The sequence below is a fragment of the Crotalus tigris genome, unplaced genomic scaffold (assembly GCF_016545835.1).
Source record: "Crotalus tigris isolate CLP2741 ecotype Arizona unplaced genomic scaffold, ASM1654583v1 scf7180000023830.6690815, whole genome shotgun sequence".
NCBI classification, from domain to species: Eukaryota; Metazoa; Chordata; class Lepidosauria; order Squamata; family Viperidae; genus Crotalus; species Crotalus tigris.
This window is the reverse complement of record NW_024100214.1, coordinates 1,263,463-1,280,517: the sequence shown is the minus strand read 5'-3', so window position 1 is coordinate 1,280,517 and position 17,055 is coordinate 1,263,463. Positions and strand designations below refer to the sequence as shown.

The 17,055-nt window shown below is 39.0% G+C and overlaps 1 protein-coding gene across 3 annotated transcripts in view; it reads right to left on the bottom strand.

The window, feature by feature from the left end:
• Positions 1 to 205: 205 nt before the first annotated feature.
• The window catches only part of CUNH18orf54 (chromosome unknown C18orf54 homolog), a 19,103-nt gene continuing 2,253 nt past the window's right edge, over positions 206 to 17,055 (bottom strand). The window contains exons 2-9 of one of the 3 annotated variants that reach the window (XR_005554041.1): positions 16,364 to 16,695; positions 14,496 to 15,215; positions 13,799 to 13,946; positions 7,953 to 8,058; positions 6,539 to 6,670; positions 2,687 to 2,757; positions 1,228 to 1,410; positions 206 to 681 (exon numbers count right to left, since the gene is read on the bottom strand). Coding sequence is in view for 1 of the 3 variants with exons in the window: in XM_039321913.1 (XP_039177847.1) it covers positions 1,326 to 1,410; positions 2,687 to 2,757; positions 6,539 to 6,670; positions 7,953 to 8,058; positions 13,799 to 13,946; positions 14,496 to 15,215; positions 16,364 to 16,646 (1,545 nt within the window). In the remaining 2 variants the exon portion in view is untranslated. Of the gene's footprint in view, positions 1,411 to 2,510; positions 2,758 to 6,538; positions 6,671 to 6,793; positions 6,852 to 7,952; positions 8,059 to 13,798; positions 13,947 to 14,495; positions 15,216 to 16,363; positions 16,696 to 17,055 lie in introns of those variants that run through there. The other 2 variants (XM_039321913.1, XR_005554042.1) reach the window with 2 other exon arrangements.

Sequence of the window (17,055 nt, the reverse complement as noted above, 5' to 3'; positions counted from 1 at the left end):
TTTCTTCTCTGGGCTAACTTTCATCAGGAGATATTGGTTTTCTATAAAAACTCACGTAAGGCTTACCTAAATCTTTTGCCTGTGCTCATTACCAACATTTATACAGTACATCTGCAGACTAAACTTAAACAGTGCTGTCCTACATAATCTGATTGAGTTAGTACATTTCTAACATTGGGCTAGAGTATATTACTGAAAAATAGCATTGAAAAAGCAATGGTTTCCTTTAATTACATTTATATACCACTATAAATACATTGACAATGTAAAGCATTTGTTAAAACAGCCATATGCAGTTCTGATCAATGAGTTGGTAAATTCACATGTCTAAAAAGGGTTTTCCCCCAAACAAATCAGTTTCCTAAATTAGATTGTCTAAGTGATGATCTAATTCAGAGATCAAATTGGTTTGAAATTCTGAATCAGACTTTTATTTAGATTGACTAGAACCACAGGCTCCGACAAATTTTAGAGTGAAAAATAAATGTATGTGCCTTCTGTGTTTTTGTCTTCTCAAAAACAACTGACTGGATCAATAATAGTGTACCCCAATGAAGAGATCCAATGCTAGCACAGTTCAGTAGTAGCCACTACACAATGTAGTTTGACTTTGATGGTTTTCCAGAGAACTGTGATGTCATTCTGTGTATATCCAAAATATCTGTTAGGCTAAACTCCAATCTGTGGTTTAGGGGAAGAGGAATAAAAATACTGAAATAAGAGTCCATCTTTGGAGACATTAGTATTTTCAATTCCAATAGACCAATCATGTATTTAAAAGTAAGTTATATCTATGCAAGCCTCTTAAAATGGCTCACATTTCTGCAATAATATTGCCGTAACACTTAATTTTATCATCTGGATTATCCTTATCCCTTTATATAATTATTATTTTTGACCATACTACATCTGATTTTATAATAGTCATTTGTATTTTGGCCTCTGTTGTCAGGAATAGTAATATATATATAATAAATATATATAAAATTAGTTTTCGGAGCTTAAAGACATGCTTTTTTCTTTAGGTGACTGTCCTGCTCACACTATTTCTATTCAGCTAGGATGGACACATCTATTAAGGAAGAAAAAATCTCAAAGTAGGGCAACCCTTTTCTATAATTCAAGCATTTCTTTAGGATCTGGCAAAGTTCTGCAAAAGATAACATGCTTTTGAAGACTCTAGTTAATACATTTATATTTACAGAAATACAAGATTTGGAAAAAAACCTGAGTTCTGAAGTTCATGAGCATCTTAGAACACGCCCCTGCATTTAGCTGTTGCTTTACATTATATTGATTTTGTAGACATATTTATGATCAACGCTTCATGTCTTGAGCGATCCTGTTGATTCTTCTTTATCATTTGTATCATCAACCAATCCTTTAAGTCGAGATAAATGATGCAAAGCTCTATGAGAAAAAAAAATATTTTGCTTGCAATGTAAATATACAAAAATATAAAGCTAATGGACAGACTAATCCCACAACAATAGTATTCACACAATTGGTCAAGCTAGAAATTCGTGATTTATTGCGCAATCTATCAAATCCTGGTTCAAACAATAAAGGAGGTATCATACATTATGCTGATCCTGAAACAAAACTTTGTTACCCATTATTAGGTGTGAACCAGACTACTGAATTCCAAGAATTCAGCTCCTAACAGACCAAGTCAATGCTACTACATGTTCCTCGTAATGCAGATTATGTATCTCTAAAAGCATCATTTAATGTGGCTTTGGGGCATTTCTGTTCAAGTTGAAGGATGATTGCTCTTACTCAGACACACCATGGAATGAAAAAAAAAACATAATTGCATTTTTTAAGCCTCTCTCCACATGCATATTTTTAGAGTATGCTGCTGTAGAGAGGATTCACTGGAAGAATCTTGCTGCTCTAAGCGCTTTGCGTGAAAGGAACCAACGATGATGATGAAATGACAGGAGAGTAGCATATGCATAGGTTACAACAAAAAGGGCCCCAAAGATTAATTTTCACCAAGCATCAAAGAATTTGCTTCTAGGCGTCCTTTAGTTCAGTAACATGCTTCCCATCGTGGCCAGTTGGATAACTAAAGGGAAATTTTAAGTGCCTCATCAAAGGGCTAAGAAATCCAATTTAAGATTTAACAAACAACTTCCTCCCCATACAATCCAGGTTTAAAAATAACATAATAAATAATTATACATTGGTTTGTTGTGTAATTTAGGAGAGCCCAGTGATAGTTTTTTTAAAAAAAAAATCTCGCCATTTTAATAGGACCCATTACAAAGTACAAGTAATCCTCAACTTACAAGTATTCATCTAGTGCAGGGGTCTTCAAACTTGGCCCTTTTATGACTTGTGGACTTCAACTCACAGAATTCCTCAGCCAGGCACGCACATGGAAAATGGAAATAATGCACATGAGGTCATCTTAGGCTGGGTTACTGGCATGAAACCTAAAACTCCAGGTCAGGGATCTTCAAACTTGGCAACTTTAAGACTTGTGGACTTCAACTCCCAGAATTCCTTAGCCAGCCCTGGTTGGCTGAAGAATTCTGGGAGTTGAAGTCCACAAGTCTTAAAGTCGCCAAGTTTGAAGACCCTTGTCCTAGATTATGGCACCGGGAGAAGATTGCTTCCAAGCATCAACTGCAACCAAGGCAGTTGGGAATCTCAGCCTCTGAATGTCAGCACTTCTTACCTCTGAAGAGATTGGGCCACAGGGATCATATCACAATCGCCCAACTTGAAGTCTTCATCTTTACTTGAAACCTAAAAAAAGAAAAGAAAAAAGGAGGAAACTTTGCTCAATAGCATAATCCAACATTGGGATTTTTTAAAATTATCATTTCTCCTGTAGGGAAAATCCAAAGTCAAGTTTAAAAAGCCATTTGACTTTCCAATGTATTGACAAATAAGGATGCTTCATTGTTTAGCTTACTCAAATTTAAATATTTGGAGCCATGAATCCCATGAAAAAGTATTTGCCTCCTTTCGGATTTCTGAAAGGTGTCTTTGGCACTGAATGTTATCAATGATTCATTTAAATCCTGATGGATGAGAAGATACAAGGAAGTCTAAGCAAATAAGTAACAGTAAAGGACGGTGCCTGTTTCAATTATTTCCTAAAGAAAGCTTCTCAAACTGCAACATGCCTGTGTGAACATCTAATCTAGATTTAATCATCGGTTGCCCAATCTTTTAGCTGTTAATATTTCCTGTAACTGACGATCAGTTTTTCACATCATTTTGCCTGGAAAACTGCTTCAGTTCAGTAACCTCTTGAGGGTTTTCTAGCACGAACAGCTCATTTCAAAGCCTGCCACAACACTTCTCTGACTTAGGCATTGTGAAACACAGTGTTTCTGTGTTTGGGAACGCTGTTTGCCTGAGCCAGTGTCAGTGGTAAACCACATGGCTTGACGGTCCCCTTTACCATTGCCTGGTAGGCTGAAGTCCTGCTTTCTTCAATAATGATCTATTGCGCAGGTCCTCCAGAGGATGCAAATACTTCTACCATGCTTGACAACTGGTTATGAGACTCTTAAAGGTAGTCTCTGACTTACAACCACAATGGAACATGCCCATTATAGTTGTAAGTTGTGATGGGCTTAAAGTGGGCCAGCCGCATGCCCTACCTGGCCTGTTTCACAGTGGCCGTTAAGGGAATCAACTTTCGCTATGGGCTAGGTTTGCTAAAAACTGGAAGTAAATGCAGGCTTGGGGCAAAAATGTTGCAATGCTGCAAATGGCTGTAAATGTGTCCTGGTTACTGAGCATTTGAGATGCAGCCGCGCGATTGAAGGATTAATAATAATAATAATAATGATGGTGATAATGATGATGATGATATTGGAAGGGACCTTGGAGGTCATCAAGTCCAACCCCCTGCTCTGGCAGGAAACCCTATTCCATTTTGGACACATGGCTGTCCAGTCTCTTCTTAAAAACTTCCAGTGTTGGAGCATTCACCGCTTCTGGAGGCAGGTTGTTCCACTGATTAATTGTTCTAACTGTCCGAAAATTTCTCCTTACTTCTAGGTTGCTTCTCTCTTTGGTTAGTTTCCATTCGTTGCTTCTTGTCCTGCCTTCAGGTGCTTTGGAGAATAGCTTAACCCCCTCTTCTTTGTGGCAACCTTATAGGTTGGGGAGAGCTGTTGGAATTTCAGATCTGGGCTAAGTACCATTGGGCAGGTCTGTTGTAACTTCGAACAGTTACAAAGCAACCAGTTGTAAGGCGAAGACTACCTGTACAGGTAGTCCTCAACTTATAACAATTTGTTTAGTGTCTGTTTGAAGTTATAATGACGCTGAAAAAAGTGACTTATGACCGCTTCTCACACAACCACTGCAGCATCCCCATGGTCACGTGATCAAAATTCAGATGCTTGGCAACTGGCATGTACTTATGACGGTTGCATTGTCCTTATGATCACCTTTTGCAACCTTCTGACAAACAAAAGTCAATGGGGAATCCAGATTCACTTAGTATTTGGGTTACTAACAACTGCAGTGATTCACTTAACAACTGTAGCAAGTAAGGTCATAAAATGGGGCAAAACTCATTTAACAATTGTCTTGCTTAGCCACAGAAATTTTGGGGTCAATTATGGTTGTAAGATGAGGATTACCTGTATTGGGGAATGTAGGGTTTTGTTTCCTTCTGGCATAACACCCACAGAACCCTACAAGTTCCATTTCTCTAACTTTTTTCTGTATAACAGGCCTTGGGGTTTTTATTGTTGTTGTTGTTAAACTGAAGTGTTAGCAATTGTCTGTGAGCCAGGCATGACCTGCCTCTTTAATTATAGTGAGAACTTTACAGAGATGTGAGAAAATAGTTGAAGTTTGTTTTGATTACAGGGCAGGGTTGGCTCAAATCATATCTAATTGTTCAGTGGCCATAATTATCTCGTTAACTAAATTGATCAAACAGGTATGTTATTTTTCTTTGTTTTGATTATTCAGTGCATCCCTGCATTTCTGTTTATTTCTATTCTCAAGGTAGCTTACAATAATAAAATAAAATTCAATGAATACGTATAAAATGAACATCCAATCAAGCACTCATATCATTAACAATTAAAAGTTTGGGAACAGAGATGAGTTTAACCATTGTCTTAAACAGTGAGAAAGTCAGAACTCGGGAGGCTAAGAAAATGGGGTGAGAGGTCCCCTTGTAGCATCTTTTCTCATCTCCTGAGGTCCTTTCCCCTATGCTTGTCATACTTACCACCATTTTCATTATCTGGCTCCTTCCACAGTAGGAGGAAGAATCCTGAAGACAAACCACTTTGCAAAGATTTGCCTTAACTCTGATGGAATATTACTCATAGATGCTGCCACATAAGACAGGGAGACTTTTATGTCTCCTGGAGCTTAGAGGAGGATGAGGGACAAGTTGTTATTGCCTGCCCCCTCTTTTCATACTCAAGGACTGCTGGCCCATCCAGTTTTCTGGGTTTGAAATGGAAGGCCATCATTGTTAGTGCTGCCTGGCCTAACTATGGTCCTTAAGGCTGAAAGCAGCTTGAGACAGGTTGCCTATTTGGGGGAAAAAAGATGCTGGTAGCTCATCCCCTACATCAGGGGCGTCAAACTGCTGGCCCGTGGGCCGGATGTGTCATGCCGAAACCACGCCCACCCCAGCTCTGGCAATGGGAAAAACGTCGCAATATATCGTGACACGTCATGTGACGTGGCGAGTTTGACTTCCCTGCCCTATATACTCATGCTACCTACATGCGCCCTGCCCAAACTCCTGCTTTTTTTCCTTGACACTTGTCAACCTGTAGACCTCCTCTCTTTGGTTCTTCCATGAGGAGAAAAAGGATGGTGAAAATGGATAAGGAATCTCCTGGCATACCATCACTTGGGGCTCTGGATCTCATGTTTTCCAACTGGTTTCAGATGTTTCCATCACCGAAAAAAGGCCCTCCCATGGATCCTTATTTTGATCTCCCTCTTGGGTCGTATATATTTTTCCACCTACACTTTGCCTACCATGTATTGCATTAGCATACTTGATTTTGTTTCATCTTCTGCCTTTTTTCTTTCCCCCTTTCTGTCACTCTTTTATGTTTGTGGGGTGGGTGGAAGTGCAATATGACGTTGTTATTGTCTCAAAATGGACCTTAAAGGAGATGCTTTTATCTTCTAAAAGGCAGAGCTGTAGGGCTACATCAGGTGATAGAATGAAAAAAAAAAAGCACCAAACTATAAGGTAACTATTGCACTCTGGTTCCAATAATTTATCAGTAGGACTCACTGGCAAAGATATGCAAAATATTCAGAGAAGCTAAAAGAAAGTGATTTTTTTTTCTCCACAGAACTGTACTATATAGTGTAAAGACAGAAGCACACGTGGATTTTTCCTGCATGGGTGCTTGGACATAGCCATCCATTGATCTGTCTGTCACCTTTGGGAGAAAATGTCAAAGCCTCACCACCCAAGAATAAATCTAGGAACTCAGACCTGCAGTCAGGAACTAATAGCGCAGAGCCAGATGCAGATAAGCATACAATACAGAGAATCTTACACAGAGCTGCTTACTTTTGGGGATTCTTCATTTGGTCTGTCGGATTTGTTTTTGTGAAAGCTATGCTGAACTGCTTGAAGGTTAAACAGCATGAGTTTCAAAGCTTCTACAGGACCATGATGATTTCCACCCGAAAATGTGTTCTCCTGGAATCAAAGAAAGAAAGACTCTGCCTATCAAAACAAACCTGAAAAAGTTATCTTTCCCAAATGAGAGTTTTGGACTGTGATATCAAAGTGAATTTTCCCCTTAGATTTACTTCCTATTACCTATAAAGAACCTTCTGCAGTCTCTGTAGGAAATCTCTTCTTTAGCCTTTGCTCTGTCCTAAGATAGAAATATTATATTCAATCATATATTTGAAGCCTAGAAGTTAAGATGTCTAACCAAGACATTCTCTTTAAGCCCTGGGCATTTGGACAACATTGGTACTTAAAACAGAAGTATGGTACCATGAATCCCTCCAGAATATGAGCTTTTCTGGAATTAAAGGTACATCAAGGTAGTTGAGGGAAACAGCACAAATGATTGCAGGTTATATGCTAATGGTAAACAATTGGAACAAACAGATTAACCTGTATATTTTTTACAAAATATTTAGTAAAGATGAAAAAAAATGAAGAGACATTTTAAGATGTACAAATGCTGAGAGAAAGATAACGGACAATATTCTGTCTGTTATGAGGATTTAATGTTTGTTGCAATAAATGGAAAAATGCCTTAGTATAAGAGCTTGTTTTTCCTATAGTTATATGGAAGCAAGAGTGGGTTATGTCAGGCAAAAGATAAAAGCAAGCTGTCCATGGTAGTAATGAGATATTTAAGAATTGTGTGGCTAAAAGTATGATCAGGAAAGAGTGCACGATGAATGAATACGAACTGAATGCCAGAGTGAATGACCAGTATAAAATAAGTATTCTGAATTTATTTATTTATTGGTTATACGGAAAGAATGAAAGAAATGCAAACATGTAGGAAGGAAGAAAGGATAGACTGAAAAGTTGTGATTGGATGAGTTGATGACAGATCCAAGGGAGATGAGATGATTAAAGTACAAAAAAAAATCCACAAAAATAATAGGTGTATGGACAAAGTAAAAATGAGGAACGGAATAAAATTATGCAGAAGTTGAGGAAATCTAGATTTAAATTTCCTTTACTTTTATATTTTGCCTTTAATTGATTTTGCTTACTGTTTACTTTCCTTTTGCACTCTGCCTAGCACTTCTTATCTTGAAAGAAAACAGTGTGATAGGTATGTACGTATATCTAATTCTTATGTCAGCATTCCTGGCTTTATTGTTGCCTCAATGAAATTGACAGCATTCACCCACATACCTAGCTAGTACTGACAATTGTGCAAACTCTTTGGAAAGCCCTGCTTTAACTAATGCAAGCTTAATATTAATGTTCATCATGTTTTATTTACCTGTTGACCATTCTGCAAACAGTCTTCTAAAAAATTATTGACCATGCTGGCCCTGGGGTTTGGTGGAGAATTCTCCTCCATATAGGATATAGGTACCGGAGATTTTCTGTACATAGAAATGTAGAAGTTAGGATCCTGAAGTAAGAAGCACTTTTTTCTGCATTATGTTTATACACTGTACAGTAACTGGAAAAAAAATCTTTACAATCCAAGAATAGCCCAATGCATAAATATATTCATAAATTCTAATCATTCTGTTTTTCCCTTCAATTTTTAGCTCTTTCATTGTTATTGGCTTTGAGAGCTCTAACTACTGTTCCTTTCAAACTGATCAGATAGACCCTCATTAACACCCTCACCTAAAAGACATCCTTTTTGGTAGCTTTAATCTCAACTAGGAGCCTTGGACAACTAGGGGCTTTCTCGGTATGAAGGCATCCATGCAAATTCCATCAAAACAAGGCGATGCTACGCCTGGATCCTTTTTGTCACCAAGGTCACTCTCAGATTCCATTGAGCCCACGAGACTGAGCTTCCCAATTTCTTCCAGACCTACCCATCTGATAAAATGGCACCAGATAAATGTCTGCAGGTTATTAATACCAGAGATGTAACATTGAGGGCCAGAGGGATAAAGGATTATTTGTCCCCAATAGAGCAAGAAAACCAGGAAGATATCCATCCTCAACTAGTGGGTCAGAGAATGCATTGCTTTCATATACACAACCAGCAAGATATGGCATCACAACTTCTACCCTCGGGGGAGCAGCTACATTAACAGTTCTACTTCCAAATGCAATAGTAAGAGGCATTTGAAATGTGGGGAAGAGCCAAATCATCTAAGTTCATTAGAAAATAGGTGAATTTGCCTTCCTGCTATACAATACCCATTTCTTGTGTCAGTTCCATCCTTCAACACTAAGAATGGTATTAGACTCACTATGAAGTGCCATTCTGGTCATTGATGAGGGACCAGATGATCCCACCCTATCAGAAGGACTCAGGAATCAGAGATAGTTCTAGCAGCTAAAGCTTTAATCATTAGCTACTTCGATGTGCTATTGTAATTGCTTGTTTTTTGGTGCCACTTGATGGACAATGAAATGCACAAGGCCAGAATGGCTAGAAAGTATTAAAACCGCACAGGCAGATTCTCAGCTGCCATTTCCCCAACTCCCCAATTCTTCTAAAGAGTCTGTCTCAGCTTTACTATCCTCTTTGAAAAAAATTATACTTTAAAAATGCAACTCAGTTCTTAGCAGAATTTCCTAGGAGAGGGAGCAAAATAAACAGATGTCAAAATGAACAAAGAATTACTGACGTGCATTTTATCCTGTGGCTTTGTTGCTGGGCAAATGGCTGCAGGCCACTTGTCACCTTGTTGACTAAGCAGGAGTGCTTATTCGTGGTGTGGGTTTCAGGGAGAAGCAAAAAGGTTTTGGAGTGGAGTTCAGGGAAAGGAGGATCTCATGGAAAGGGTCTCCAGGCCATAAAAAATTATTTTTCTCTCCTGCCTTTTGTTAAGTACCGCAAACTGCTGAGGTAGGCTGATGAATACAGCACGCGTTCATTATGTTGTGAGGAAAATAAGAGGAGGAAGGTATTATGGTTCTGACAGATGAAACTCTTCAAAAGAACTTCGAGGCATTGTTTACCTTAAAGAATCTTTTATTCGAGTAGTATAATATCGGCACTGCATAATTGAAGCCAAAAACTGAATTCCCCTCCCCTGGGCACATAGTATCAAAGCACAATTCCCTCCTCCAATTAACCGTCATAAATCACATTCCCCAATTAGTTTGAAGCCTTCCTCTTCAGTTCTCCAGCCCACCAATTCCTTATCAGCTCTGGGCTCAATAACCTTGATTCTCACGCTAAGTTTAGTGTTATTATGTCTAGCTAGACCACAGGTCGGCAACCTGCGGCTCCGGAGCCGCATGCGGCTCTTTGAGCTTCCCCCTGTGGCTCCCAGCCTCCTCTGCCTTTGCAGAGAGAGACAGAGACAGAGAGAGGCAATTGCACTTCCCTGATTCTCTCTCTCTCTCTCTCTGTGTGTGTGTGTGTGTGTATGTGTAAAAGAGAGTGCACTCACAGTGTTCTCCGAGGAGCTGAAAAGCTTTCTGGGCGGAGCTCCTCCCTTTGCTGCATCTCTGAAGGAAGCAGGAAGGGCAGGAGAGAGCTAGCTAGCCCAGCTAGGCTGACTCAGGAATTCTGGGAGTTGAAGTCCATGAGTCATAAAAGAGATGAGGTTGCCTACCCCGGATGTTGTTGGGCAACAGCTTGAAGCTTGCCAGGTGAGCAGCAGATAGGAGGGGGGGGAGAGAAAGAGAGAGAGAGAAAGGAGAGAGAGAAAGAGAGAGAGAGGGAGAGAGAGTGGGGGAAGAGGAGTGGCAGACCAAGGGCAGATAGAGAGGGAGGGAGAGAGAGACCCTTTTGACATCTAAAATGAAGATAACACTGCATATATCCTTTTTTTACCTGTGTGTGTATGTAATTTTATTCTCTTAAAGCATTCTCTTGGTGATCATTGTTTTACTAGTATGGATATTCCCAAGAGTCATATTTTTACTTTTATTTTTAATGTGTATATGTGTGTGTGTGTCTGTCTCTCTCTCTCTCTGTGTGTGTGTGTGTGTATATATATATATATACACACACACACAAACACACACACACATACACACACCTATAATAAAGGTAAAAAAGGATATATGCAGTGTTATCTTCATTTTAGATATAAAAAGGTTTTTGCGGCTCCCAGTGTTTTGTTTTTGGTGGGAAACGGGTCCAAGTGGCTCTTTGAGTGTTTTGGGTTGCCTACCCCTGAGCTAGACTCTCATTCACACACCCCTTCCTCCCGGCATCATCTAACTCTAAAAGCGAAAGGGAAAAAGATGGCTACATTTCCATCTGTTGTCAATGCAAAACATCCGATGTTAGCAGCGTTGACAGAAGGTATATTGCTGCCTTATTTGAAAAAAAATAATAATAAAGGTGGGATACAAATAAATAACAAAGTCTGGCCATAATCTGGCTGACTACAGGTAATCCTCGACTTACAACAGTTCACCTAGTGACCATTTGAAGTTACAATGGCTCTGAAAAAAAGTGACTTATGACCATTTTTCACACTTGTGACCCTTGGTCACATGATTTACATTCAGATGCTTGGCAATCGACTCATATTTATGAGTGTTCCAGGATCATGCGATCACATTTTGCAACTTTCTGACAAGCGAAGTCAATGTGTAAGCCCAATTTGCTTAACAGCTGTGTTATTAATTTAACGACTGCAGTGATTCACTTAACAACTGTGGTGAGAAAAGTCGTAAAATGGGGCAAAACCCGCTTAACAACTGTCTCACTTAGCAACATAAATTTTGGGCATTAATTGTGGTTGAAAGTGGAGAACTACCTATATTTGTTTAGTGTCTGCTTGCAGTTACGACGGGGCTGAAAAAAGTGAGTTATGCTCGGTCCTCAGCCTTACAATCACTGCAACATACCCACAGTCATATATATAATTGCAATTTGGGCACTTCGACAACTGGCCATGCATTTACAATAGTTGCAGCATCCCAGAGTCATGTGATCACTGCTGGTGACCTTCCCAGCCAGCTTCCATATGGAAACTCAAGGGGGGACTTGAGCAGGTTTTGCTTAACAACCACACAATTCATTTGACCATGCGATTGGTGTAATGACTGTGGGAAAAAGGTCATAAAACGAGGCACAGTCACCTGATGACTTGTTAAGTAACAACATTTAATGATGGAAGTCTGAGGGCTACCTGTATGCTCAAAACCTGCCAAGAAAATATCTTACTTTACAAAGTTCCTTCCAGGATCCTAACTATGCTCCTCCTTATTTTTTGTCTCTTCAAGAAGACTTTGTTTATATGAGCAATGCTGGTGCTTTCAGTTACTCTCTTACAGCCCAGGTTGCTTCGAAAAATTTACTGAGCTTACTTGAAAGATGCTGAATGGATCTGCACAGACATAGAGTACACAGAGAAGGTGCCACTTGCATTGCATTCCTCACTAGGTAGTTATGCCTCTCATAATGGTGAAAACATTCAATCAGAATAGAGCTGGAAGGACCTTTGAGGTCTTCTAGACCAGGGGTAGGCAACCTTGGCTCTTGCTGGCTCAGGGATTCTGGGAGTTGAAGTCCACGAGTCATAAAAGAGCCAAGGTTGCCTACCCGTTCTAGACCAACCCCCTCCTCAGGCAGGAGACGCTATATCATTTCAGACAAGTGACTGTCCAATCTCTTCTTAAAAACCTCCAATGATGAAGCATCTACAACTGCTCATGGAAAGATGTTCCACTGGTTAATTGCACACTGGAATTCACATACTGGAATCACAACAAGCAACAGTGACATGAAACCCAACTGCTTACTATTTTCATGGGAGGCCACAAGGGAAGTGGGAAAAACTTCCCTGGAATAAGGCAGTATCAAACAACTTCTGTCATGTTAAAAGAGAAAACTATATGGATATGTCCATGAAGCCACCCGGAGTTGAATGTAACTCAAAAGAGTTTATCACACCTATCCAATCACAAAGAGATTGGGAAATAAATAAAAAAGCACTATTTCCATTACATCCACATTCTAGTATCTTATCTGTTACCTTTGTATCTCCAAACTGGGTGGTGTAATAAGTTATGTGTGCATGTGAATATGTGTATATTTGACTCCAAAAGTTATATTGCTAAGCAAGACAGTTAAGTGAGTTTTCCCCATTTTCAACCTTCCCTGCCACAATTGTTAAGTGAATCAGTGCAGTTATTAAGTTAGTGAATCTGGCTTCCCGATTAACTCTGCTTCTCAGGTTGCAAAAGGTGACCACGTGACCCTGGGATACTGCAACTGTCATAAATACAAGCCAGTAATCAAGTGTCCGAATTTTGATCCTATGACCAAGGGGATGCTGCAACGGTTGCAAGTGTGAAAAACGGCCACAGGCCTCTGTTTTCAGTGTCAATGGCTAACAAACTGGAGGGGGGTGGGGGTGGATGGGGAAGTAACTCTGCATTTCTCAACTCTTTTTTTTGTTGTCCTCTGACCTTGAATATTGACAGCTCTTTCCCACGGCATTAAATGTGGAAACTAGAGTATAGGTTCCTAAAGTAAACAAATCACATGTTCAAAGAAATAACACAGAAGTCTTTCTCAAACACAGCCCTGCCCACAAGCTTGACACAGTTCCTGGCCATTACTCGTGTCACTCTTGACCTTCAAAAAGCATTGTACGGTCCTGTAACAGAAATCCTGAGAATGTAGTAAGCACAAAAGGAATAACCAGTTTATGAATACATAAGGAGGCTTGGCTCCTGACACAGAGAAAATGGACACAAATCTTCAAGGAAATTATTGGTCCATTGAGAAATACTGAGCCAATGTTAACTGTGTGGGTAACAGGGACTGGTTGGTTATAATAGCAGCGAAGAGTTCTGTGGACGCCACTTGCAATTGGCTAGCTTCTCAAGCTACTAAGAAGTGAATCTGGAACTCTTTGTTCCTGTCTTAATACAATGAACTGGAGACAACGAATGGAGCTAAATGGCTGAGGAGTCAGGAAAGATAGAGCATATGGTTAAGCTACAAATGCACTTGTGAAAGAGGTGACTTTCAAAGGGGGAGTGGACAAACTCATGAAGAATCTGGCTTCACCATTATGACAACAGGATCCAGCAGTGGTCTTCTTAGATTTCTTGTACAAGCACCATCTTTTTATCACATTCAGGTAGGTTGAAGAAGCTGATATTAGTCAGGCTATTGCTGAAGAGTCCCACTCTGTGTATCCATAAAAAAACTTAATGGGGTTCTCATATACTCACAAACCAATTGGAACATTATCCCACAATCTTTCTGCTTCTAGTATATCCATTGTACAAGGACTGCCATCATTTTTCAGGAGACTAGTTGATTCCTCAACCAAAGGTTCCAGTGCCCTCCTTGCTTTCTGAATTAGTTTTTCTGTGTCATCTAAAATAATTATAAATGTCACAATTAAAAAATGTCACATATCATGGCTGATACATATTGCATATTATTTCAAATAAATACGAGTGTCTAAAGCAGGTTTAGGAGCCCTCGGGGAACAGTGGTTAGAATACAGTATTTCAGGCTAATTCTGCCCATAGCCTGGAGTTTGATCCTAATGGGGCTCAAGGTTGACTTAGCCTTCCATCCTCCTGAAATCGCTAAAATGAGGACCCAGATTGTTGGGGGCAATATGCTGACATTGTAAACTATCCAGAGAGTGCTGTAAAGCACTGTGGGGCAGTATATAAGTGCTATTGCTATAATCAGCCTTAGCAATTTTAAGACCGGTGGATTTCAGCTCCCAGAAATCCCTAATCAGGCCCAACCCAAGAAGAATTCTAGGAGTTGAAATCGACAATTGCACTTTATTTATTAAACTACTTCTAAATAAACCATGCTTCTTCACAGTATCTAAACCCAATCACTATTATGCCACATTCCCAAAAGTTGACAAAATCTGACACCAAAATAAATGCTATTATATGTTACCTATAAGTGGATCCTTTTGCTCCCTTAAGCCCTGTAGTAGAAAACAGGCACTTGGACAATCTTTTTGGCAATTTGTTTGAGTATCACACTCGTGCTTCAGGCTCCCCACATCATTATGTCTTGAGCACTCAGGAGAGCTTAATCTATTAAAATATTGAAACTCCATCAGCTCCTCATTATTTTGCAAAGACAGATGCTCACTTTCCAGATGTGAGGTCTGCGTAGAATTTTCATTACTTGAATCCAATAAGAGATTATGATTCTTCAGCCAGATGGGATATTTGGATTCAGGAATACTACTTATGTCTGAAATGCTCAACTCAGTTTTATAGTTTGTCAGCCATCTTGGATAATTCTTATGAAACACAGTCTCTCGGTTGGCAAGCTGGTCATTCCCAGGTAACAAAGAATCATGTCTGTGAAATTTATATTGTGTACCCTTTTTTCTGCTAGCTTCACAGTATGAGGAGGGAAGCAAGGAATTTTTCAAAGAATCTTCTTTTTCTTTATCATTGGAGGACGAAGTCCAGTGATGAGAACAAGAAGCAGATGTTCTCCATGACCTCCTGTTCACATTACCTCTCTGAGCTAATGACCTAGAAATCTTGAAAGAGAGGGAACCATCTGCAGGAAATGCTAAAAGATCATCTGTAGTCAGACTGACTATATCTGGCTCATAAACAATTCTTTTTCTCAGACGTGTATGCTGCTTGACATTTTCTAAAACAAGAAGAGACGTAATTTGACTTAAACTACAGGTTCCAAGCAAGGAAATATTTCAAAAGGTACTTGCAATCATTCCTGTCAGCCAGCCAACAGAACATTCTATGCCAGTGATGGTGAACCTTTTAGAAACCGAGTGCCCAAAAACCGCCCATTGCCCCCTCTCCGCCTGCTCAGATCATGGGTGATATCAAATGATGGTCTGGGCACCATATTCTTTAAAGTCTGAAATTTTGAAGATTTTAGTTATTTCAAATTAAAATTTCATAGGACAATGCTGAAATCTTGGGAGATTCGCTGCTAACGGAAGCCCTACATTTTCTTGAAAAACATACACTTTTTGTCAAATACTTCTACCTTTCCTACCTGAATGCAAATACACTATTTTCACTGTTTCATCACGTAAGTATAACATAACATAAATGTGCAAAGACAAAATAATACCACAAATTAGTGTCCAACATTTCAAGTTATATTACTGGTTAGATGACTTTGAGACAGCGGCTCATTCTTAGCCCAACCATTCTCATGGGGTTGTTTCTTGCAGAAAAAAGAAGCTGAGGCATAATGTACATTGCTTTCATGTCTACAAAAAACAGGCAATATATGAATGTAATAATAATAATCGCTAACAATAAGAATATGAATTGATCCTCATTATATCAACTACATGGGTTAGCTTTTAGTTATAATTTCCATAGAACGTATCACCAACCCATATTAAAAAACACAAATGCACTACAAAATAAAGAATCCAAATAAATTTAGATACTTTTACAAAATCAAGCCGATGAAGAAGATGAAGAGGAGGCGGAGGAAGAGGAAGTCATCAGCTACATGGCTTAGCTTTCACTTATATTCTCTATGAACTGCATCACCAATTCATATTAAAAGAACCACAAATATACATAACAAAGGAAATACAAATAACACCAAAATTGTTTAAGGGACGTAAGAAAGTGTGTGAGTTGGATATAGGGAGATGGATAACATAAAAATTTAATAAATAAATGTAATAAATAAATGAATAAATAAGAAATACATGTTAGCCTGACATTTGGATGCTATTTTCAAAGTGACCTCTAGTAGAGGTAAAGATTACTCCCCACGTACTTTACTGAAAAGGAAAACACACACACACATACCACATTTGGGCTCAAAATCATCTTTTGAGGATTTGAAGTTTTCAGGAGCCCTTGGAAGAATTTCAATTTTTCCAGGTCTGACGTCAGGCGATGAAAGACTGAGATTGAAATCTTTAATATAGGCCTCTAAAGCTTGAGAGGCAGAACTATACAGTTTGTCCTTGTATTGGACTGAACTGTGACTCAAGGAGACATGGTCACTCTGAAAGTTACCACTTGCTAGAAGAGATGACACAGTTGTTTCCGGAGAACAGATATTACTTTTCTTAACCAAACAGGACATTACTTTTCACTCAGGGGCCTTCTGCAACTTCTCCTGAAGCTTTCAAGAACTGTCATTAAGCAAGAAAATATAGATTTTGAGAGTCACTCTGAGACACAGTAATATATTTTCAAATCTGCCATGATTTTCACATTTAACACTCCCCCCAAAGAGAAGGTATTTTGTTTAAATTATTTCATTTATAGTTTATATTGACTGTAGTAGTTTTATAGTGCTGTAGATATCCTGTACAGTTAATGACAGAAAACCAGAATGATATTTTTACTAAATTGGACAGCAAAAAGTATTTTCTTGTCAAATTAAATCATAGTCCTGAGTTAGAAATTAAACTATAGTTAGATACACCTATTTTGTCCCATGGTGCTCACTGGCTTGTGAGAATTATGATAAATTACAGATTTCTTAAAAA